The sequence below is a fragment of the Pagrus major genome, chromosome 8 (assembly GCF_040436345.1).
Source record: "Pagrus major chromosome 8, Pma_NU_1.0".
Classification (NCBI taxonomy): Eukaryota; Metazoa; Chordata; class Actinopteri; order Spariformes; family Sparidae; genus Pagrus; species Pagrus major.
Genome location: NC_133222.1, coordinates 33,297,759 through 33,320,860, shown reverse-complemented (window position 1 = coordinate 33,320,860; position 23,102 = coordinate 33,297,759). Strand labels below are relative to the sequence as shown.

General features: G+C 41.8%; 1 protein-coding gene across 6 annotated transcripts; it reads right to left on the bottom strand.

Moving 5' to 3' along the window:
• Positions 1-180: 180 nt before the first annotated feature.
• cnot1 (CCR4-NOT transcription complex, subunit 1) lies at positions 181-22,268 on the bottom strand. 6 transcript variants are annotated; one of them, XM_073472620.1, is made up of 49 exons: positions 22,165-22,268; positions 20,265-20,560; positions 20,033-20,140; positions 17,382-17,480; positions 16,978-17,046; positions 16,777-16,831; positions 16,115-16,318; positions 15,812-15,980; positions 15,325-15,451; positions 14,916-15,026; positions 14,255-14,425; positions 13,915-14,042; positions 13,316-13,556; positions 13,032-13,151; positions 12,747-12,869; positions 12,477-12,628; positions 12,073-12,223; positions 11,738-11,951; positions 11,445-11,576; positions 10,780-10,904; positions 10,354-10,640; positions 10,192-10,270; positions 9,813-10,055; positions 9,542-9,682; positions 9,281-9,460; positions 8,989-9,105; positions 8,785-8,895; positions 8,548-8,625; positions 8,048-8,225; positions 7,313-7,467; positions 6,845-7,141; positions 6,548-6,688; positions 6,103-6,207; positions 5,778-5,897; positions 5,452-5,646; positions 5,186-5,328; positions 4,940-5,048; positions 4,596-4,765; positions 4,024-4,255; positions 3,683-3,931; positions 3,240-3,403; positions 3,013-3,130; positions 2,784-2,885; positions 2,288-2,461; positions 2,006-2,155; positions 1,736-1,916; positions 1,456-1,588; positions 1,207-1,341; positions 181-1,109 (listed from the first exon to the last, which is right to left on the bottom strand). In XM_073472620.1, the coding sequence occupies exons 2-49, from the start codon at positions 20,364-20,366 to the stop codon at positions 1,031-1,033; spliced, it is 7,167 nt and encodes a 2,388-aa protein (XP_073328721.1). In that variant the 5' UTR covers positions 20,367-20,560; positions 22,165-22,268; the 3' UTR covers positions 181-1,030. The 6 variants fall into 6 exon arrangements, with proteins under 6 accessions (XP_073328721.1, XP_073328723.1, XP_073328719.1 ...); XM_073472622.1 differs by having other exon boundaries at positions 7,313-7,446; XM_073472618.1 differs by having other exon boundaries at positions 9,813-10,065; positions 10,193-10,270.
• Positions 22,269-23,102: the final 834 nt, after the last annotated feature.

Sequence of the window (23,102 nt, the reverse complement as noted above, 5' to 3'; positions counted from 1 at the left end):
GTTTTTTGCGATGATTAAAAACACGATGTAAAATCTTAGAACTTCATTCAAACGTTCATTCGTTTATAAGTAACAACTGTACCTGGAGTCAGCGTTTATAAAAATAGATACCTTCTTTTGAAACACCCGGTATATTACCATCATCCAATTCACTTGTAGTCCTGAATGAACACAGATGCGTTGCAGTTTGAATGCTTTATTTCCTGTATGTATGCATACTGCAGTTAAGTAGCAAGAACTAAAGGCAAACTAGAAAGGACTACAAAATACAACACATGGACCAATACATTTACAAAACATTCAAAATGTTACAAAATGGGCTGTATTGGTCCTTCTATTGTTGTTCTTCAATTTGGAACTTTGTACAAATTGTCACCATCACTTTGCACAATTTACAAGTGCCTGGGAGAGACTTTCAGAGCCAGCTTCAAATGGACAAACCATCAGCAAACTGTCTCCACCAACACGCCGACGCACCAGGAGTAGACCCCCACCCCACCTGGGAGACTTAACTCCATCTTCCTGTCCCCACTCAGGGATTAAAAGGAATCAAATGAAAGTATCAGGCAGCTTTTTTTCTTCAATCATCTACCATTCAGCCTCTGAACGCAAAAAAAAGGTCAGAAAAAAGGATTTGTGTGGGAGGGAAGCAAACCAAGAACTTTGGTAGTGAGTGAAAATATGTTTACATGTCTTTACATGTCAGGATACATTTTATTTGACATGTGCATTGCTCTCCACTTATCTACGCTCCCGTGCTCCCTTTATTCCAATATTTACATCAAAGCATCAAAAAAGTATATTAAACAGCATGTCTCAATCAATTCCCTCCATCTCAATTCTGCCCCAAAGGGATAAACAAAAATCTAACTCCTTAGATCCGTGAGCAGTAGTCCTTTCATCCACACTTCAACTGACTGTGGGTTGCCAGTTTATCCAGTGCCAACAGTAAAGAGGGAAGTGTGCGAGGGGGGAGTGGGTCAAGGCCGCGGCATCTCTCCCGAGGGCTATGAGCTGGCTGGTACACAGGCTAGCTGGCACCGGTGCCCTCCATCACCTGCTGGGCCTGCTTCTGTCCCATGCAGCACTGGGCTACTGACTGGAACAGCCTGTGGGAGAGGGGACCGAGAGACATTAACATCTGTTAAAAAGCAGCAGAACTGGTAATGATAAAGAAGAAGCTGACAATTCAAAGACAAAACCTACTTTTCAATCTCAGGGGCACAGTGCACAAAGTCGTGGCTCCAGAACTTGAAGGCAGGATTCTTGATCAGCTCGATGAAGGTGATGAGGAGACCCCATGGGTGAGGCCTGTTCACTATCAGCCTCTCCAACAGAACCCTGCAAGAGGACGACAAAGCTTTGACTTACAGCACTTGTAGTTAACTTCAACACAGCGATTTAATGTATTTCTTGTGCTGAAATAATAAAATGACTCCGATAAGACTGTCTCACCTGGTGATCTGCTCCTGGATGGCCTCGGTGTTGGCCTCAGCAAACAGATAGAGCATGGTGCAGCTGAAGTAATGAGTGTGGCTGTTGGGGTAGCGCAGCTGATTGGCGATCGCATTCAAGAACAGGTAACGCCCTGAAAACACATGACGGCACAAGATGTTAACGACATGGCGTGAGATGATGTTTTCAGTACTAAAGCCACTGTACAAAGCTTTGAATTTTCTAGCACCTATCGACTACTTGACAGAAGACCGATGTGGTTTCTTTGCTGCCACCTTACCCTCAGTGTCCAGGTCCACGGCCAGGTTCTGGAAGATGTCCATGTGCGCAGAGTGAGTGATGGTGCTCATGGAGGGGGTGCTGCCCTTGTTGTGGATGTGAGCGATTGCCTGTGTGCCTACGTACAACACTAGAGCATTGATCAGCTGGATGTTGTAGCGATTTCCTGGCTCATTAGACACCTGGGAGACAAAAAGAGATAATATTTTCATTTGTCAAAGTATAATAATAATGGCACTACTTATTTAAAGTAGATGGACGCTTGTCCTACCTGCAGGTTGCTGCGCAGCTCAGACAAGAAAGTGACTGGTGAACGAGTCTTCAGATACGAGTCCAGATCCTTCTTGAACTGGGAAGGCATGACGCCTGTGAAGTTGGTGAGGATACGGGGAGCGATGTTGATCTCACTCAGCATGTCCACCTGCAGCCGGGGTAAAACAAAGATTCATGAGATAATTTGTCTCTTTAAAAAAGGTTTTCACAAGGCTGATGAAATGCTTCTTTTGTAAACTGTGTCAAACCAAAATGGCAAGAGCTGTGTGTATGTGTTTACCTTCAGGTTGGGTGTGAACGGGTCAGGGAGCCTCATGTTGCGTGGAAAGGCACTGAGGATGAGGTTGCGGAGCTGGATGCAGTTGGGTGGGATCACATCACAGAAGCCGTAATGGTAGTCACACAAGAACTCGGGGAAGTCATGCAGCAGGACCAGGAGCACTCGCAGTGTGCCCTGAAACAGCCATTAATGTTAACAATTAGTTGATGGTTGTGTAATCCAACATTTAGCAGGAAACATTTGCACATGAATGATAAAATTCATTATGCAAACAAAATAAATAAATTCCATAGTTATACAAAAGCAGCCCCATGAGGTTGAAATACACGTTACCAAGACAACCACAACCAAATTGAAGACCACATGTGTCATGAGCCAGTTATAAGCCTTAGTTTCAATGTGATGTTCAATCAAACAAAAGTGACCAAAACATGGGTTTCACTTGTGTGAAACTAGACTGATCCTGTATTTACGTTAAGGAAAAACGACAGCGCACCTTGTAGAGGATTTGCATAGGTTTGTTGAGCTCTACATTCCTCAGGAATGGGGCCAGGTACTTGAAGAGATCAATCAGCAGCTGTGCGTACATGGGCCAACCCTTCAAGACAAAGACAGTCAGTCTATTAAACCAAAATTCAATAACTACAAACATGCGTAAAGCAGCAACAGTCGTGTGTTAATGAGCCTGAATGTGCAAAAGAAAGTCTTTTCTTATTCTTGCATACCTTCTGCTGAGGTGTGTGTGCTAGCATCCTGGCGATGAAGATGCGATGGGAGATGAGTTCCAGCCAGGCGTACACAAAGCCGGGTGCTTTGGTGGGTCTCAGGATGTGGAAGGTATTGCTGCAGATAAAGGAAAAGTAAGTCAGAACCAAGGTGCACTGGAAATATTGTAATTTCAGGATAATTTTATGCACTGAACACAGTTCATTGATTCACATCGATGCCTTACCAGAAGGCAGTGAGTGTCTGGAAGTTGATGGTCTCCAAGACATGTTCGGGGGCATTGAGCTCCAACAGCAGCATGATGAAAATGCGGTGGTACGGCAGTTGTTGGAATTCTGTCTGACGGACATCGTGGTCCTGGATCAAGACCCCAACTACAATACCCAGCACCTAGAAGAACAATGTAGAGCACAATCAGATTCAGGTAAACCAGTCGGTCAAAGGCAGTCACCAGTGTCTGCAGGGGAGATGAGTATTTATGCTGTCTGCAGCTGTTGAAATTTAATCATCAAATGAAAATCATGATCAGGCTTAACAGTCAACAATGGAAGATTCTGAGATGCTTTGACAAACATTTAAATGAAAATTTTATTATCTCTGTCAAGAAGTTTGAAAAGTCTTCATCACACATCTGGGAGGTGTTATGTTGTTGTTGTCATGCTGCTGTACCTTGTTGAGGAGGTTGATCTTTGTCACTGTGTTGGTGGCCTCTCCAGAGTGTTTGACCAGCAGGGCTATGAGCCTCACAAAGGCATCCAGGTTGTGGTAACACTTGGCTCTGATAATGGCTGCACTGGCTGCTGGGTTGTGCTGCTGCTCAGCCTGAGCCCGATAGCTTATCTCCACACACATTTCAGTGCACAGCCGGAAGAACCTTGTGATCAGGTCATCTGTCTTCAGGATGCCCTGCTGGTGCATCTGCAGTAAAAAGAAAGGCAGACTCGAAATAAACATAACAATGAACGCTCATTATGGTTTGTGATGACCGTAACTGATAAATGAGTGTTTACCTGGCCAACAAAGGCAGAGAAAGCCTTGGTGCTATCCCTGCCAGCAGCTGCTGAGTGGTACAGGTTGACCCATTCCCTCAGGAGGTACTCTGCCTTCTCCCTAAGGCCTGGAGGATCATCATATTCTGATGCCTGTGAAATCCCAGAGTGCATCATGAAGTTGGGTCCGCCATGGGCCCGGTCAATCATGGCCTCATAGTTGGAGCGGACAACATCCATCAGCTGGGGAAGACTGGGAAAGAGGAAAGCAAGATGAGTTAGTTTTAACTTGCACACAAATTAGTGACCTTTCTTAAAACTATTCCTGAAAATGTTATGTGCTAAATTGGGTGATTCAAATTTCTAGCAAGCAGCAGGACAAGAACAGTTTTTTCAAAATAGCATAAGTCAAAAGGCATCCAGTCAACCAAACAGTAAGAACCTTGTGGACAAAACAGTGCGACACAGGAGACCCAGTAAAAAACTTGACCAACATTTCAAGTAATTTGTAAAAGCATTACAATCTGGCAAAGTTAATAGAAATAAATCAACTTATAATAAACAAAAAGAAATGTTTAAATGTAGTTGTTTACCCCTCAGGTGCGTTGGCTCTGGAGTGTGCACAGGTCCTCATTAAAGTCTCAATTGTGTGGAAGAGGTCCGCCTCTGTGACATGGCTGACACTGCGTTCATCCACCAGCAGCAGCTTCACCAGCTGCATGGCAAATGCAACCGCCATGTAGTGCAGTCCGTTCTCCATTGACTGGAAGTAAACAAAAATCAGCATTAGTTAGAAAAAGTTCCTAAAAATGTATCTTTAGCATCCAGAAATATTTAAAAATTGACTGCACAAGTATTCACACCAAACTCAAAACCAAAATGTAAAAAGGTAATAAATAAAATAGTGAATGACTAAGTGAAAGTGTGTAATGTGTACCTGTGCCAGGTGCAGGTCATACTGCTGCATGTTCACCAGATGGTTCCTGATCAGAAGCTCCACTGCCTCTACGTTGTATTTGTACTCATCACGACATTCAATCAGACACCTGTAAACAAACACAGAGAATAACGTCATGCACTGCAAGGGGGACATCTTTCTCCTTCATCCCTCAAATGTAATCTATGCCAAGGCTAAACAACACTGTTTATATGATTCAAATTAGTGACGCTAACAGGAGCTCACCTGGTGATCTGCTTATTGCACCACTGTGGTCCATAGGCACGTCCATCCTGTAGGGCTTTAAGCACCAGCAGATGGCACTCCCTGTAGCGGAGCAGCAAGTCTGCATCAGCCCCACTAGTAGCATCCAGAAGACCCTCCACAGCCTGGGAAGTATAGAAACCAACTTAGTAAAGCACAGTATAGTATAGATTAATCCTCAACCTTGCCTCTCTCATTATTCCTAAAAGAGTGCAACTTAAGTGCAACTGTAGAAGTCACTGCTCTACCTTCTGCAGCAGGCCAAGTGCAGCGATGCCGTCCCTGGAGTTTCTAGCCAAGGCCACAGCTTCCAGCAGGCTGCGCAGAGCCTGGGTCAGGGGGTTCATGGCAAGGGCGGGAGGGATGGCATGGAGATGCTGCTCCAGGTCTGCCATGCATTTATCGTAGATCTGAGCCACATCATCGGTCGCCCATGCCTGTTGCTGTTAACAAAGACACAGGGACAAAGGATTAATTCAGTGTATTTTTAAGAATTAAGTTCTGTGGGCAACACAAATCTTTGACACACATTTTCACAAACAGTTGAGGTGTTGGCTGTTTAAGTTTCACTCACCTTCATGGGTTGAGCCAAAAAGCCGGTGGGTTGGGAGAGATCATTGCTGGGTAGGAAACCTGGAACGTTTCTAGCAAACTCCTCATATACAGCAAGCTGCTTGGGGTCCACTCCTCCCACCTACAACACACACATTAATTTTGTTACTCAACAGCAATGGTATCACAAACACATTATGAAATAGCACTGAATCATTATCTGACAGGGCAGATCTATTAACTGGGGTAACATTAAATTATGATTTTAGCTGCAAATAGCAGAGGTATAATTAACTGGCTTTTTTCTAATGTACTTTATTAGCTACTGGATGTCACAGTCATCTTACCTTGAGCCTGATCTGCTCTGGCATACGCTCAGCCTGGTAAGTCAGGACAACTGGATCACAATAACGACGTCCCTCTTGACGTGCGTGCTTCCTCAGCTCAAACTCCTACAAGAGTAGAAACCAAATTGAGAAATTGCAAACTTCTGCTTTTCAGATATAAAATGAAAATCATACAACTTGTATGAAAGCCCAGTGCATCATAGTACAGCAGTCTACCTCTAAATTATAGGTATACCACTATCATCTTCAGTCATAGTGGCAATAAAGTAGTTGTAATTAATTTCAAATAGGAGACAAACTAAACTGAAATGATTATTGTACTCTCTGTAGTATTGACAAATAAAATGATATGTTTTTACGCATATTACAGGCAGAGGTTACACAAGCAATAGTTAATGTACATTTACAGTTACTGCTGTTGAGGTAGTCTTCTAAAAAGTCTCACCGTGGCTAGTCTCTTGTCCATTTCAGGGCCAGCCTTCTCCACGGCAGTTTTCTGAATGAAACAGCAAGCCAATTCACAGTTGTCTTGAGCAATCCTGGCTGCAGCCTCTTCCATCATTTCCCTCTGTTGGGGGGTTGGTGCCTGGATGAATAAACACCCCAAGTTAGAGAAGCAGGGATGGTAACAGGTAAGGTAACAGGTGGTAAGGTATCAGAGGACAGATGTGTAGGGAAAGAAAGCTCTCTCTATGCTTTTTATCTTATAGGAAATAAGCCCTCATTTAGGCATTCATCTTACCCTAAGTGCAGCAGCAAAGCTGTTCTTAAGGTTGGTGGCAATGCTCATGAGGAGGGGCTCGCGGCAGGTGATCATAGCCATGCCAGCAGTCAGGTTTCTCATCATATGGTGGGCAGCCACACGCATGCGGGATTCCTCTGAATCCAGGGCAAAGTCCTTCCTGATGATCTGCTCACAGGTTGTCATGGCTATTTTGATAGAGCGGTCAACCACAGGGTGTACCAGCTCCTGGACAGCTCGCTCTACTGATTGCCGTACACACTGCTTCAACTGAGGATGGGCCTGCAGCAGAGGGATCTAAAGAGAAATGATGGGGAATGAGAGAAAAGTTAAGAAAGGAGAAACAATCCAAAAGGATAATAATAAAAAATATTTTGACAGATGCAAAAGAGAAGGGCGTGTGTTGCTGTGTCTGGTAAGTGGAACAATGCCTTCTCCATCAATGGTTTGCAGGTGCCCAGCACTTACGTTGACATTTATATTGATGTGTGGAGCCAGGCCTGCCAAGGCATACACATTGATGTCGTGGTAACTGAACTGAGGTGTGGGGGGCCCAGTGGTTGTGCAGGTGGTGGTGGTGGCAGCTGGGGTTGAGGGAGGAGCTGCAAATGGAACAAAGTCTCCTGTTGGTCACAAAACGCTAGTTTGATTAAAATCACAAGAAAAAGCAGATTATCCAGACAACAAACACAAAGCAAACACAAAGCAAACATAAAGGCAACAAAAATAAAGTAATATGAAGCTTTGAAGAGTAGCATTTAAAAAAAAAAACTTTACAAAGCAAAAGACAGAACTGATGTTACAAAGCATAGGCGGTATGGTATAAATTAGTATTGCAGTAATCATCACAGCATTTTCCAATAGATATGTTGACATCCATTACTTAATATTAAAAATAAAAAGAATTACTCAAATACATGCTACTTGGTCGAGTGGTTTCAAGTGGCATTCTCAAACTTTGTCCCACTGACAGAATGGGCCATTATTTGTTTTTTTCAATCATTTAAAAGGTTGAGACAATACTGGGGTTTTCACAATTTCACATTAGAGTACATTTCAAAATTCTGGTTCAATACAGACATATCGTCAGAGGCAAGGATGAGACGTTGAAAGCCAAACAGACAAACATATATAACTAAAATTAAGATGTACAGAAGATTCACAAAGCAGCACAGAGCTTCAGAAAATACGTAGTATTCACACCTGTGGTAGAGACTGGCAACATCTCTTCTGGAGGCTTTGCCTCTTTCTTTGGTGCCGAGAGCTGCTCCTCCAGGCTCTTTAACTTCTCCTTGTCCTTTAGCAAGTTTCCTGGCTTGAGGTCATTGATGTCCAGAGACAGGTTCTTACACAGAACTTCAATCTCAAACTTTAAGTTCAGCTGCAGTAAACAAAAGAACAATGATCAATATGTTCACAATTTTTCAGTGTAAGCAGCTGAAAGTGGCAAACTGGTTTTGGCCTATGAACTCCTAACCCATTGAAGCAATTTTAAGGCTTTGAACTGCACTGTGACTATTATTTTCTAGTCTTGTCTCTTTTAAAACTATTCTATTTCAGCCTACTTTCCTATTTCTTAACTTGTTTTAATGTTTTGTTTCTTCATGTCTTCCTGCTTGTTTTTCATGCATTTTAAATGCAAATTTTAAATTTCTTCTAATGTAATTGTTATGCCCCTGTAAAGCACTTTGAGTTGCTATTACCTTGAGGTCATGTTCCTGATGCAGCTCAGCAAGAACATTCATGATGGCCATTGTCCAGGGGTTCTGGGGCCTGAAGACCTACAACATCACAAGCACACAGTTATAATCACTATGAAGAATCCAGAAAAACCTCAGACAGTGGTATCAGGTCAATTTAAACCAATTCCATTAACTGGAAATATTGAGGTAATGTAATTTGCATGGAGACAGTTTTCTGTCTACATCCATGTTAGTCACCATGCTTCGTAGACTGGACTCCAAAACTTTGGCCACAAAGGGAACCACATACAGAAGCTCCTGCTGGCCTTTCACGTAGGCCTCCAGTAGCAGAGATTTGACTTCCAGATCCTGGGAAATCGAGAAAAATATGTTAGCCAACTCAAAAGCTGACAGGAAAGAAACCATGTAATGAAATAACAGAACCAAGATACAAAATCTTACTGTATAAAGGATAGGCTTGTTTTTGGCCAGTGTAATCATGCCCAACCAGTGGCCCAGATTCTTCAGCAGGGAGCGATCAGAGAAATTGGCAGCTGCCTTGTCAGAGGTCAACAGAACCTGAAAGAAATGGAGACATGGGAGTGGAGTGTCAGTGTTAAGCAAACTGACAGCTTTTCAGCAGTGCTGCATCTGTGTGCAACTAGAATTGGCCGGCAAAACACTCAAGAATGTGATGTCTATAGTAGGCAGAAAATAAGAAAAATCAAAACCATCTTATCCCCCACTATTTTACCTTGATATTTCTGTAAGTTTCAGTGAGGACCATCTTGACAAACTCAGGGTTCTTGAGAGTATCCAGAAAGTTGGAATAGAGACTGTGGAAGTTGGGTTCAATGCTGACACGCTTCATCACCAGGTACTGAGACACCCAGGGCATAAACTCCTCCTTCACAGTCTCTTTCAACTCCTCAACCTGAAAAAGGAAAAAGGGGTTTTAAAGAAGCTTCTTATACCACCTTTGAGTTACAGTCAAATTTTGTCCGTTTCAATTTACCTTCTGTGTCATGTTGGACTGAGAAAGGTTGTTGAAGATAAAAGCGATCTTCTCCTGCACATTCTCAGGAGGCTCGACAATCCTTTCTGTTTGGTCAGTGGCCACCAGCAGGGTGTCAATGTTGGTTGTGTTTATGGAGGGCTGCAGGTAAGAACAAGAATAATTACCTCCCAAACAGTCATGAGTCTAATAACTGTATATGATTATAACATGCAGAAAAACATAAATCAGGAGGAAGCTTCAATAAGGCACATTTCACTGTCAAACTCACAGGGACATCCTTCTTGAAGCTGGTTGTAGGTCTTGTGATGGTGGTGGTCTTGGCTGCTGTGGTTGTAGTCGTTGTGGTGGTGACTAGAGTGCTGGGCTGTCCTGGTTGTGGAGCTTTGGGACCACCCGGTTGCTGCGACTGGGTCTGGGCTTGGACATGTGCCAGTGCCAAACTGCCAGGAGTAGTGATGGAACCCTGCATCTTCACCGGAGGGTCCCGTGACTGTTGGCCATACTCGATATACTGCACGCACAGGATATTGAAAGGTACAGAGCGAGAGATTTAATTTATCTGAATGGTGGAAACCTTTCCTGTAGTCAAAGCCAGGAAAAAAATAGATTAAAAAAAAATAAAAGATAAATTAAGGAAACCTGATTACCTCTTGTAAATGGTGGGGAAATTGCAAGAAGTGGGCAATTGAAGCCAGGTGTTGACAATATTGAGGGTAGTCCTTTAGTCTAGAAAGATACAAGATGTTTAAGCCTGACACAAGACAATATATATTATATAAATACTCATGTTAAAAAAAGCATTTCAGTACCTGTTTTTAAACCTATCTAGAGCAGCAATTCCAAAGTAATACATTTTGGATCCGTAGGGTTTTCTTAAGGCTTCAAGAACATATCGGAGGGCCAAGCCCAGGGCCATGTACGTGACGAGACCCTTCTCGATAATGCCGCCAAAAAGGCAGGCAGTGATGTGCAGCTCCTTGTCTGGGTACTGGGGGAAGAAGCGGTACTCCTCAAACAAGTTCCGAAGCATGCAATTGAACACCTCTCGCTCCCGCTTGATGGTTGAATCCTTGAACCTCTGCAGCATCTCCAGTACCTAGTGAGAAGACGATAATGTAGAGGGGGATTAGTTAATATTAAGAGTAGATCCAGTCAACAGCGGCTAATAATTCCAATGAGTTTCATTTAGCTTAATTTGTGCTTTTGGTAGAAAAATGAATATTGTCACTACATACTTCGTCAACAGACATCGTTGGGTGAGGTGGGTGGTTGTAGATGCGCTGGAAATAACTGTTTGCCTCGTCATCTATCTCCTTGCTAAAGTTCTGGTTTGCCTCGGGCCACACCTGAGAAAGATCAGCTGGAAAAAGAGTAGAAAAGACATTTTAAATCATTACATTCATTTATGTGAATGTTGTAATCCAACATTGGAGCATGTGCAGAGTAATTAACTCACGGGTGAAAATCACTGCAATCAAGTGATACATCAGGAATCAAAAAGCATTCTAACTGTCAGGTTAGAGCCCTTTTTGAAGCTTAGTAGTAGACAAATTACACTAAAGTGGGGCTGTCAGCAAAAGCAGACAAGGAATGGAAGACTGATCTGTATTTCCTCTATGATAAATATTTTTTTTATAAGTTGTATGACACTAAACGAAAAACAAATAGAGTCATACACCTAGGTGTTAACGAGAGGTTAAAGAAGCCTGACTCGTTGAAAAGCTCTTCATAAAGACTAGAGAGACTTATTTCTAATGCACCTACAAATGCAGTGCAAAAGATAAGTTTGCAAATTAAGACGATAATCATTATCACTGCAGAGGAAATACAGGGCTGAGCAGCGCAGGGCGGGGCTCTCAGTCACACCACTACAACCACCACTTACAGGCCTTCATCTTACTCTGCTGAAAGGTAGGTGGGTTCAGGCCTGGTGTGCTCATCTTCCTGGTGCCAAAAGGGTCTGTGTTGACTGTTTGCATCCCCAGACCAGAGCCAATACCAGAGCCGATGCCTGAGCCCAAGGGACCTGCAACTAACAGAACACAACACAATCACTTCAATGCATGCCTACCTCACCCTCTAAGCTAATATATTTCGCCTTCTAAGCTTTGTTCATCTTAATATGCTAAGAAAAAAAACTATGTCTTGCTTGTTTGTGTGTGTTAAAATTAAATAATAAAAAAAGTTTCGTACCAGAGTCCATACCAGGGAGCTGCGAGGACAGGCTACCAATGCCCCCAAATGGTGTGCTAGGGTTAGGGGTTGAGAGTGGTGGGAAAGCTTTTGCTGGAGATTGGGGATTACTGAAAGCTGAACTCAGTGAGGTTGGGAAACCCTGCATGCTTTGAGTGTGGGAAGTGGCTGTGCCCCCCAGGTTCAAAGATCCCATGCCCGATAGAGGGTCCATCTAGAAAAGACCAAGAAATAGTTAGGAATGCAGATCAGTTTTGCTGACACAAATCTCTGACAATCAAATGTATTTCAATGTTTGCTTGCAGAGGCATGATGTGGCTTTCACATGAAGATACCTGTACAGGAGAGATGGCATCCAGGCTGCTGGTGCTGGGGGCACGTCCCTTTGGCATTACCCCTGGTGGCGGCTGCCGGGCTTTATTCATTACATTGCTGCAATTGGCAACCATGGTCAGGATGGTCTCTGATAGCTCCTGTGAAACGCTCCTGAGGAAAATAATGAAACAAATCCTTAGTTGAAGATAACACTGTATAGAAGAGTGACAGTGATCGGTGTCCATGAATAACTACACTGGGATAATCAACACAAATCATAAAACCCTGAATGATCAAAACACCATCAAATACAACCAAAGTTGGGATACACCTTAAGCAAGATTGACATTTAACCATTTAATTCAATTCAAAAACCTCGCAAAGTATTTATACAGTAAAGTATCTAAGTGAAATGGCCTCTCACCCAGCACAGGACTGCAGGCAGGCCAGCATGGTGGCCAAGGTCTCCGGGGGCAGCTGTGCACTTTTGGGCTGGTCCTTGTCTGGAGCCAGGCCCCCCATAATGGATGGACAGCGCCTCTTCAGGAATGTCACACACGCCTGGATAAAAGGTTCCTGGCACAACACAAAATTCTTGTAAAATACAATATTCTTTGGGTAGTATGCTTATAACACAATGATTTCACAATCATTTATTGAAAATAACTATATCTATATCAATTTAAAGACTTACCCCATGCTCTCTGATTTTGTCAGTCAACCATTTATCAAGTTTGAGGTATTCACGGCGAGAGGCAAGAGCAGCAAGGTCAATAACAAAGGCAAATGGAGTACCATTCAGCAACATCGATAGAGACTGGAGGGAAAAAGAAACAGAACAGAAACACTGGCTTATTGACCATCATGTGGGGATTTTGGATGAAGATATTCAACACAGATATATGGCACTACATCGCCTGATTTGATTAATTCTTTGATTAAAGATCAGTCATCATGTCATTAGTGAATTTTGACAAACCTTCAAGTCCTGGGCCACATCCAGGATGCGAGACAGCTTGGCCTGGTCATACTGCTCCCCTCTCATGTACCACTCAGCCATTGAATGCATTATTAGCTGACGGATGGAGGGAGACTGTCCCTGGAAAAATAAGCACCAGGTTTTATAAATACACACATTTTAAAAGAATATAATCAAGACAAAAACATCAAACTTAATGGGAAACTAAACAAGACGACAAAAAATTACCAAAGCACACGGGGAACAAAAACAGCATCAACAGCAAGACAGTTTCTACCACCAACCTGTCCATGCCAGGCGTAGTGCAGGATGATGGCTGAGTTAGGGTGGTTGCCCAGAAAGATGGGCATTAGGGTAGAGATGAGCTCGTGGCGCAGTGTGTGCCAGGAGGTGGAGATCTGCAGCAATGCCAGCACCAACATGTCTGGGCAGTGTTTGATTGGGAAACCAAACAGCTGCTTCACCTGCTCATACTGACCCACCTCAGACAGCCTGAGCAGGCTTTCCACCAGGTCAAGGCTTTTCCTGTGAGAGTTAGAGACAGACAATCAATCAAGGACAGTGTAACATCATCATAGAGTCAGCCCATAAATCAGCCCGACCAAATCTAAACTGAACCACATTCAGTGGGTCAAACTATGCCTCCTGTACTATCCCGTGGGACACATGTACCTACAATGTGCGGTTGGCAATGGTGATTTTTATTATCATGTTATATTTGAAGGATGCACTTGGGGAAACATTGCTTAAAATACATGTGGGAGAATAGCAAATAAATGTTGAGTTTTAAAACAAAACCTGCAAACTTTAGAACTTAACCCACAGAGGAGAAATAAACAACTTCTACACCCTTCATCAACTGGCCAAGCTACAAGATTCATACCAGGTGGCAATCTCCCTGTTGTCATCTTCTGGTGGGGCCTTAAGGATGTCAATGGCCACAGTGTGGCAAGGGTAGTCAGCGAAGCAAAACACTTCTGGGCTCATCAGGGAGTGCTGAATGAATGACAACTGAAAACAGAAACAGAGCAATTAAGATTTTAAAGAGGCAATACAAGGATCTACCTTAACCACTCAACCACAATGTGTCTGTCTAGACAGAGAAATCAATTTCCATTTGGTACTATATTTATCTTACATTTTACTCTTTGACAGCAACGATTCCATACAATCAAGTTTCCCACTTCAAACACTTATGAAATCACATCATCCAGATGAGTTACCTGTCCCTCAGCGTGTTTCCATGGCCGATAGATGAGATCAACAGGGAAGACCTCCATGCCCAACCCCCTCTGAATGCCATACACCACTATATGCAGGCCTTTACTGTCCCGGATCATGAAGCCTGGGTGGTCCAGTTCGTATGTCACCTCTTTGAAGTTTAGGTTGGGATTCTATGGCACAAACAAAAAACAAAAGAAAAGCAGCTTTAGAAAATTATCAGGGACAAAAAACAATTTCTGCAAACTTCAGGTTTATCACAGCCCAGTGTATGGATTAATTTGTGTAATGATGTGAATCTGACAAAATGTAATTCTGCAGTGATACTATAAAATGCTGGGTACATCAATCATCAACATTGTAATATTCTGAAGTATTCGTAGAGAGAAAAAGAGAATCAGACTTAAGAACACTTGGTAATGGCCATTTTTAATGTAACATGTTGGTCTCAGTGAAAAGCCATCAAATTTTGAGTGCTAAATTGAGTTGATGTGCGAATTTGGTTGCAACTGCATAATGCATTCTAATGCATCCATCAGTGTCAATCAAAATTTTTATTTCTTCAGTGTTATTCAGTGGCAGTGTGTGGAAAACTTTATACATTTAATTGGTATTAGCTAGGGAAAGTTCAAGACTACTATTAGAGATAAATAGTTCACTTACCACTTCTTTCACAACATCGATGAGAACCTCAACATTCCACGTGTGTGCCTGCGAGCCATCGTTCTTATCCTTGCCATCGCTCCAGATTCCACTTCCTGGAGCAGAGATGGACTGAAAGAGAAAAAACGAGAAAAGAAAATTTAGGCTCTGATGTACTGAAATATTCGCACATCAAAATCGACAAATATTTAAATATCAAAATTATTAAACCATATGACTGCATGATTGACACCATTACAATTACAACTCGTGGTTTCTAGTTAGTCTCTATGAACATAAATGGTTTCCAACAATAACTAAAGAGTATGTTTTTTCCCTTTGGTCAATATCAAGTAAACCAAACTGAATAAGGCAAAGTGACCTAAGACCTGTTGCTGCCCATGTCCTCTGCAACAAATAAGCAACTCACCTGTAGTGGGATGCCATCAGTTAGGCCAGAGTGGGTACGCGCCATCATGCCCAGGACCCTGGCTACCTGGCTGGCCGTCACCTCTCTCACCCCATACTGGAGGATTATGTTTCTACACTCGTCCAGACTGGAAAGACATAGCACAAACAGGTCAGCGCTTACTATCACCCATTGTCTTGGACATTTATATATCACACTGAAATTGTATTAGGGATAGGACATTTAAAAAAGGTCAACAATTGGGCATATACATTGTTTTTAGCTTTAATTGAAATTTGTATTTAGTGTATCGGTGATGTACTTTGCAAGCATTAGCACCTTGGTATTCAGTTTCAAAAGGTTTGCATTCACATTAAGTGGTCTTTCCCATAATTACAGTTCATTCACTGGAATTACATCGAAAAGGATATATAAACACATGAGGGCTGTAAATATACAGTATGTTTAGATGTGGATGTAGCTTAAAATTATTTAAACATAACTTCACCTAGCACAGAAGCCATAGCCAACTTCTTGCATGAATTCTGCAAGAGAACTCTCCATCATGGTCTTAGCTAACTCCCCCGAGTCTGGCAGGATCCTGTCCATGAGAATGTCCCGTTTTTCAGGGTACAGCAGTGGTGCGAGCACCACAGGGCAGCGCTCCTGGGGGAAATCTGAAACACAACACATAGTTCGATAAAATAATGTGGCATGGCACCACTGACAAACAATTTTTTGGGAGCATTTCTCCTCTATCTGACAAGTAATATGTCCAACTGTAGGTGAGGTTTGTGTTTGTCCCCCGTACCTCGGCAAAGTGTCTTGAGGAAGGCGTCAATCTGTTCTTGCCCTACCCCACTGGCTCCCTTCTGGCCAAACAGTAGATGGGAGAGCAGTAGGTGCAAGACCTCTATGGCAATGTCTTGGAAGCCACCTTCCTGGTTTCCACCGAGATCCGCGTCAACGTATGACCGCAGGAGGTCTGGAAGTTTCTGCTTGATAAACTGCGCAGCTAAGAAACAGTCAGAGACAACCAGTTAAGAAAGTACATTGTTGTTTTTCTACAATGTCCTCTGTACTGAGGAGCCAACATTAGAAAACAAAATTGTATTGGTTTAAAGTGGTGTGGTCAACCATTAGAGAACTGCAAGTCATTAATTGTTTTACAACTTGATGAAAAGCACCATTCACTTCATAAAGAGGATGCCAGCTATTGTTATAAAACACAATTATTAAATCATCACACATTAGCTTACAAATAAATAATTGAATAATTTTCTCATCTTCACTCCAGCCACAGCAGCATCCCACATGGATTTATCACATAATTCACCACTAATCCATGGGTGATGCCTTCTATTTTTTCATTGTTTAACATCATTTGTTTTTAAAAAGACAATAAAGAAACCGATTTGGGTTTCAGATCATGTTTGCTACAGGTTTAAATGTGTCAGGATTTGAATTACTTACCAAAACCACGAAGGTCTGTGTTGCTGGAGTTGAGCAAAGCAAGGCCAAATATCACCTGGTAAATACATGAATACATTAAAACATAAAAACTCTGAAACTTGTCAGACAGTAAATATTTCTTAACTGCCAAATATAAATCATGTACTCTATGTACATGGGTCAGATTACTAGTTAATGAGGCTCATTGTAGAGCTGGCTTACCTCTTGGACCTTGCTGAGTTTAAGAACTTTACTCAGTTGAGTGAATAAGTGGGCCGATGGCTTCAAACTCTGAAAGACAGTTCAACACCTCGATTTAAGATCAGATGTCATTTTTCTATTCATGCGCACCTGAGGAACGTCTGTATACTTTTACATATCTGAGATGATGTCTATGTCAGTTACAGTCGGATGTGTTAACTAAAAGACAGTGCATTTTTTGTAGAGTGGTGTAGAAATGATTAATGCAGACTTTTGATTTGACCAACTGTAACATACGACTATATTTTCTTGCTTGCTTTAGTAATATGTCTTTACTCAATGCAGATTTTTTTCTATCAATAAAGGCTGTTATGCATTCAGGCTACTACAGCAATAATACCAAAATTCTGCCATCAGCTCCTTACCTTCTGGTAGTGCAGGGGATTGTCAATGGCGTAACACAGAGTAGAGATAAAGTTTGGCTTTGATATCAGCGACACACACTCCTGGATCAGAAACTGTGTCTTGTGCAAGTTGAAAAGCAAAACATGCCGAGAGGAAGGAGAGAGTAAAGAGAAAAGAGGCAGGTGAAGAATAAGGTAAGACGGTAAGTCTCTCATAAGAATCACTATGGAGCAACAGGCATTATTAACTCAGATATTGGCTCAATGATTAAGATTCTACCATAATCACAATGTGGAGAAAACATAACATGAAGACTAAACACCAAAGAATCTGACAGCTTATATAAAGATCAATTATTTACGAAGGACAGGTTTCCCAGTGATGCCGTTTTGAGATATATGCACAAACAGGGGCAGAAACGCAGAACCACAGCGATGATGATGAGGACTTAAAAAGTTGGTGTAACATCAAAAGTACCAAATTTAAAGTAATGGGTACAAAATAACCAACACTACAAATATGCTTTCAGTACAGAGAACATAGTATGTAGGCGTGGAAGCTTTGGCGATTTTAGATTATTTTACGTTATTGATCTTGACAGCATTCCCACAACTTAAAGATTGCGGTATTTAACGTCCTCATATCTTTATTTTCAAACTTTATATAACCTTATTGACTAGCAGATATGTACTATGTGAACGAACCAATAGAAGGATGTAGCCAACTAGATAGCAAAGCTGATTGGACAAATTAGTTCACATGGCTCTTTCTTGGGTGACATGTTGAAAATAATTAGGGATGTCCCGATCAGGTTTTTTTTACCCCGATCCGATCTGAGTCATTTAATATTTAGTATCTGCCGATACCGAGTTCCGATCCGATACTTAGCCCTAACTAATATTTTCCTAGATAATACAGCTGCATTAAGAAAAAAAAAACCTGCATCCAAGCTGTTCCTTAATAGGTTTTTTTATTTTGTTGAAACAAAGTAAATACTTTCATATGGCTCTTTCTTATTCTGCATATGCTATTGCAACATTGGTTTTCATTTGTTTTTTTTAACAAAAACAACCAAGTTGCCAGCTGACATAAAAATAATCGGGCTTGGGTCGACGTTCAAAATTGCCGGCCCCGGCCCCAATCCCGATCCCGCAGATCGGCTCGGGATATCCCTAAAAATAATGCAATTCCAATTGTAGCTATTTGCATGATGGATGAGGAGCTTGTGCCAAAAAAGAAATATCTTTCCTGTAATATTGTGTTTTTATGGTGCAAATGACAAAATTCAAAAGGCTATTTCAAGTCTGTCTATGGGCTACAGGGAATTTTAAAATTCAGAAGAAGAAAAAATACAATTTCGATCATGTGATTAAATATATAGTAATACTATGTATTTGCCAGAATGCCCACCCCTAATAGTATCCTGTGAATTACAAGCACACAGTCTCTCTTTATTATACACACTAAGCTTCTCTGTCAGATAGAAAAGCCTGGCTGTTGGGGCCAGCTGTAAAGTTTTCAAATGCTGCTGAATACACAGACAGCATCCCAAACACTGAATCGGCTAGCCTGTACAAGTGATGTTTTTTGTCAAATAGCACACTGATACCAACAGCTGCCATTTATTAAATATTTCAGGGTTTAAAAGTGTACACCGTCTCTGTAACTGTGTAACTAACCAAAATAGTGTAACTGTGCAAACTGAGTGCTTGATTTCCAAGGTGATAGAGGTGAACAACCAACCAAAATAGTGTGTCTTAGCACATGCCCAATTAATCAGATCTGGTCTGAGACCTGTTATTAATAATAATGATTTACCACATGACTACAGCTGGATTAACGAGCAATGTAGACATCTGTAATCAGAAATTTAACTGCACAGAGGTCCAGTGTACTCTGTGACAGCTACACAATTCACAGGAAGCAAAATGAGTCACATTAAAGGGAAAAAAACAGAACCAAACAAACTTTCCCCGTTTTGCAGAAACTGGTGCAATAACTCGAAGGCATAACTGTAGTTTACAGCATAGTTTGCTGGCAAATGGCAAGAACATCATGTCATCTACTGAGGAGGGTGGGGGGGGGCTCATTTTTTTGAATCCATGCTTGACCGTTCATAGCCTGGGACAGTTTTAGGATAAAAATATCAAATATTAAATGATAAATACACACAATGTTTGGAAATACAACACAAAGAAGTCTTGTTATTGCAATGAATGATTCTAATGAATGGTTCAAAATGAGCCTTCAAATTCAGATCATGCAAATCAAAAGCAGGATGGGGATTCTTCCAGTATTTTTTTTCTCTTCATCCCCACCAACTTGTGTGCATCCAAAGAAAAGAAAACACTTCAAAGAAGACACAGCTAGCTTACTGGAAGCCTTCAACTGCACTTCAAGCTTCCTGAGTGCACAAAGATGATAAACTGACCAGTACCAGAGGTAACTCTGACAGCGTTGGTGGGGCTATCTTTTTTTTCAAGATCTTTTATTGATTTGATAGAAAGGATGGTTTACTCATGGGGGGAGAACGCAACTGAACAGAGCTACTAACACTGTCCAAATGCTTGAACATTTTACTACTTTATTCTGCCACCTGGCTGTGCATATATCCTGGAAAATGGGAAAACTGTCCAAAAAAACCATCAAAGTGTTTCTAATCAAAAATTACCTGGTGAAAGTCCTTGCCACTGCTTTTACCATCGCCACTGAAATCCACATGGGAGAAGAGACAGCGTAGTAGATGCCTGTCTGCCTCAGGACCGTGACGATTTACAATCTGGGAGAGCACAAGTAAAACATTGGTACATTATGTGGACGCAAGGAGACATTTTCAGACACGCAGATATAAGATCTCTGCTGACAGATAAATACAATCACTTGATGTCCTTGCAACTACTTACATGCTGTATTTCTTGCTGGCTGGCTCGGTAATTTTTCTTTGTTAAATTGTCCACCAGATAGCTGATTTGAGACAAAGCCAGCGAGAGCGAGTCAAGATTCATTGCTGGTTGGGGCGGAAGCAGGCGGCCGAGCACGGCGCAAAATCACCATTATTCCCCTTTAGTCACTTCAGTGATAGGTTACTTCTGCTCCCCCCCCCCAAAAGGTGTGAAAAATGTTGGCTTCCAAATGAGTTTCCCGATCAGTGGCTCCCAGATCTAGGTAGAGTCCTTCAGTTTAAAATCAAGTTCAGCATCTGTAATGACAGAAAGGAAACGCTTAGTGAGTTTTAATACAGAAATAATGTTTCGCAATAGAAGCACTTCCATTGTCAAATTGCACTAAACTTGGAGTGCAGAAGCCTTATCCTCATGCGGGACAACATTTACAATCTACTGACAACACACAATATTGTGACAGGCTTTGAGGCCTAGGTGCATAACAGTCCCAGAGGTACAGTGAAATATATTTAAGCGTCTGGTGCCCGGGCATTTATTTGCTAATACATTACCAAACTACGGACAGTAAGAGTTAAAGCTATGTACTCTAGTATGATTCCATCATGGAGATATTGTAGTTATATAAACTTCCCGTGCCAGTAGCTCGCACAAGGCCCCGACTTGCCCTGATGTCGGGTACACAGATTCAGAGCTAGCGGTAGTCCACTTGCTTACCGAAGTAACCAACTTACGCGTTTACGATAATACCCAATGACTACTGTGGCTTTAGCAAACAATATAAAAGTACGTTACACAGCATTAAAAGTGGCTAGCCGGGAATTTCTAACGACTACTGGACAGAGTTAAAATCACTCACTGAAACAAAGGGCAAGCTAATTTAAGTTAGCCAATCTTGACAGCTACACGCCAGCTATTTGCATGTTACTGACCGTTAAGCGGTATCGCAATTTCCCAAGACATTGTGATGATATGTAGCTAAGTTGGTTAATAGCTTTTAAACAACTGTGGGACCGTACATTTGTGGCAAGTGGCCAACCTAGCTACATAAGCTAACATCACCATGACGCTGGGAGACTTACTAGAGAGAAGTTTAGTTAACGTTAGCCAACATGTTTACGGAATAATTGATCTGGCGTCAAATTTAACCGTTTAACCTGTTATATCTTATCGTTCCCCGAGTCATAGTTGCCTCTATTTTATATTGATTTCATTAATAAGGAGGATAACCTGCCTGTGGTCAGTATCTACGTTAACCTTTAGGAAATATTACCAACTCCCCGTTGGCTACGAGCTAATGCTATGAAAGTAGCATTTACGTGAAGCTAACATTAGCAACATGAGCCCGTTTCAAGCTCGCGTGTATGAAAAGGCAAAACAACTAACACTGCGATTAATTTATATAGATTTTAATAGCCGTTTAAACTGCCTACCGATTACTAAATCTTCGTAACCGTTACTCATGCTCTGGCCGTGAGACTGAAGGCCGCGAGTACTGCGGATGGCTTTTGCGCGATCGTGCTAGCTAACGTTAGCATTAACCTTGTTAACGCTAGCTTATTTGTACGGGCTGCGACTAATCCGTGGAACGCTGTAGCTAGTTGTAAATGCTAACTATCTTGTGATGACGCGTAAACGTTCATTTACTCCTAGCCAGTGTCAATATCGGTTACAGCAGCAATTTCACCAACATAGTCGGAGAGAGCTACCTATGGTGCCCGAACAGCGTTCCTAAATTAAGGAATTGTACTTTCTTGGTGTGAGCAATATGACAGCTGCTTTTCAGCAAATAGTCCTTCCCCGCGGTGGTGGCTAACGGATCATTCCCCGTATTATTGTCGTTGTTTATGTGTTCTGCATAAACCTGTCGACGGCTGCTTCCCAAGTAAGTAGTAAATCTCACCGTGATCCCAAGAAAGTAATTCAGATGTTCATCCCTTCTTGTTTGTCACAACAAACTTGACGAAATGGAAGGGTCGCTGTGGCTCCAGTTCAGTTTGATTTTCAAAATAAAATGGCGACTGTCACCGCCGCAGCGCGCTCACGCTACATGAGTGCGTGAGGCTATCCGCGCGACACAAACGCAAGGCGCTCGCCAAGAGACACCTGGTCCCGTGCTGGCTGCCATGTAGCCGTTCACTTACTTCATTTCATTTCATTCCAGGGTGTAGACTAAAGAGATGTGTGGGGGGAATGTCAAATATTGGTTTGTTCATTCAATGAAGTTATTACAAATGGAGGGCTGGCAGCAGCACACACAGTATGTGGCATTCAATGTCTGTTTTTATTCTAGCGTTTGTTACTTGATGTAGTTCAACAGAGTGGGATGTAACTGTGAGGAATCTCCCAATCCAGTGGTTTTATTTGTGATATAAGGTTTGGATTGTTTATTTACTGCACATGAGAAAATAAAGGGAGGCTGGTGAAGTGATTTATTTTTATAACAGTGGTGGTCTCTTGTCAGGTACACACAATTCCAGTTAGTTCTTTACAGGTGATAACCATGTAGTTTGAAATGAAATGTAGAATTCATGTGTGAAGCTTTCTTTCCAAAATGGTGTTGCAACAAGAACTGGGACGAGTTTTTATTGTACAATTTTCAAAGGTTTTAGGTTTGCATACTTCTTATTTCATCTTTCAGACACCGAGTTTAAGATTGATAAATATGAATGTATAATATTATAACATTTCTTAATGTATTTAATACATTGAGATTGTTTGTCTAATAAAACACCAAGTTAACTGTGCAGAATGAACCAAACAGTGTTTGCTGATGTAATGATTCACCTCTTATTTGTTTACTGTCATCAAACTAGATTACTGTGACGTGTTACATGTATA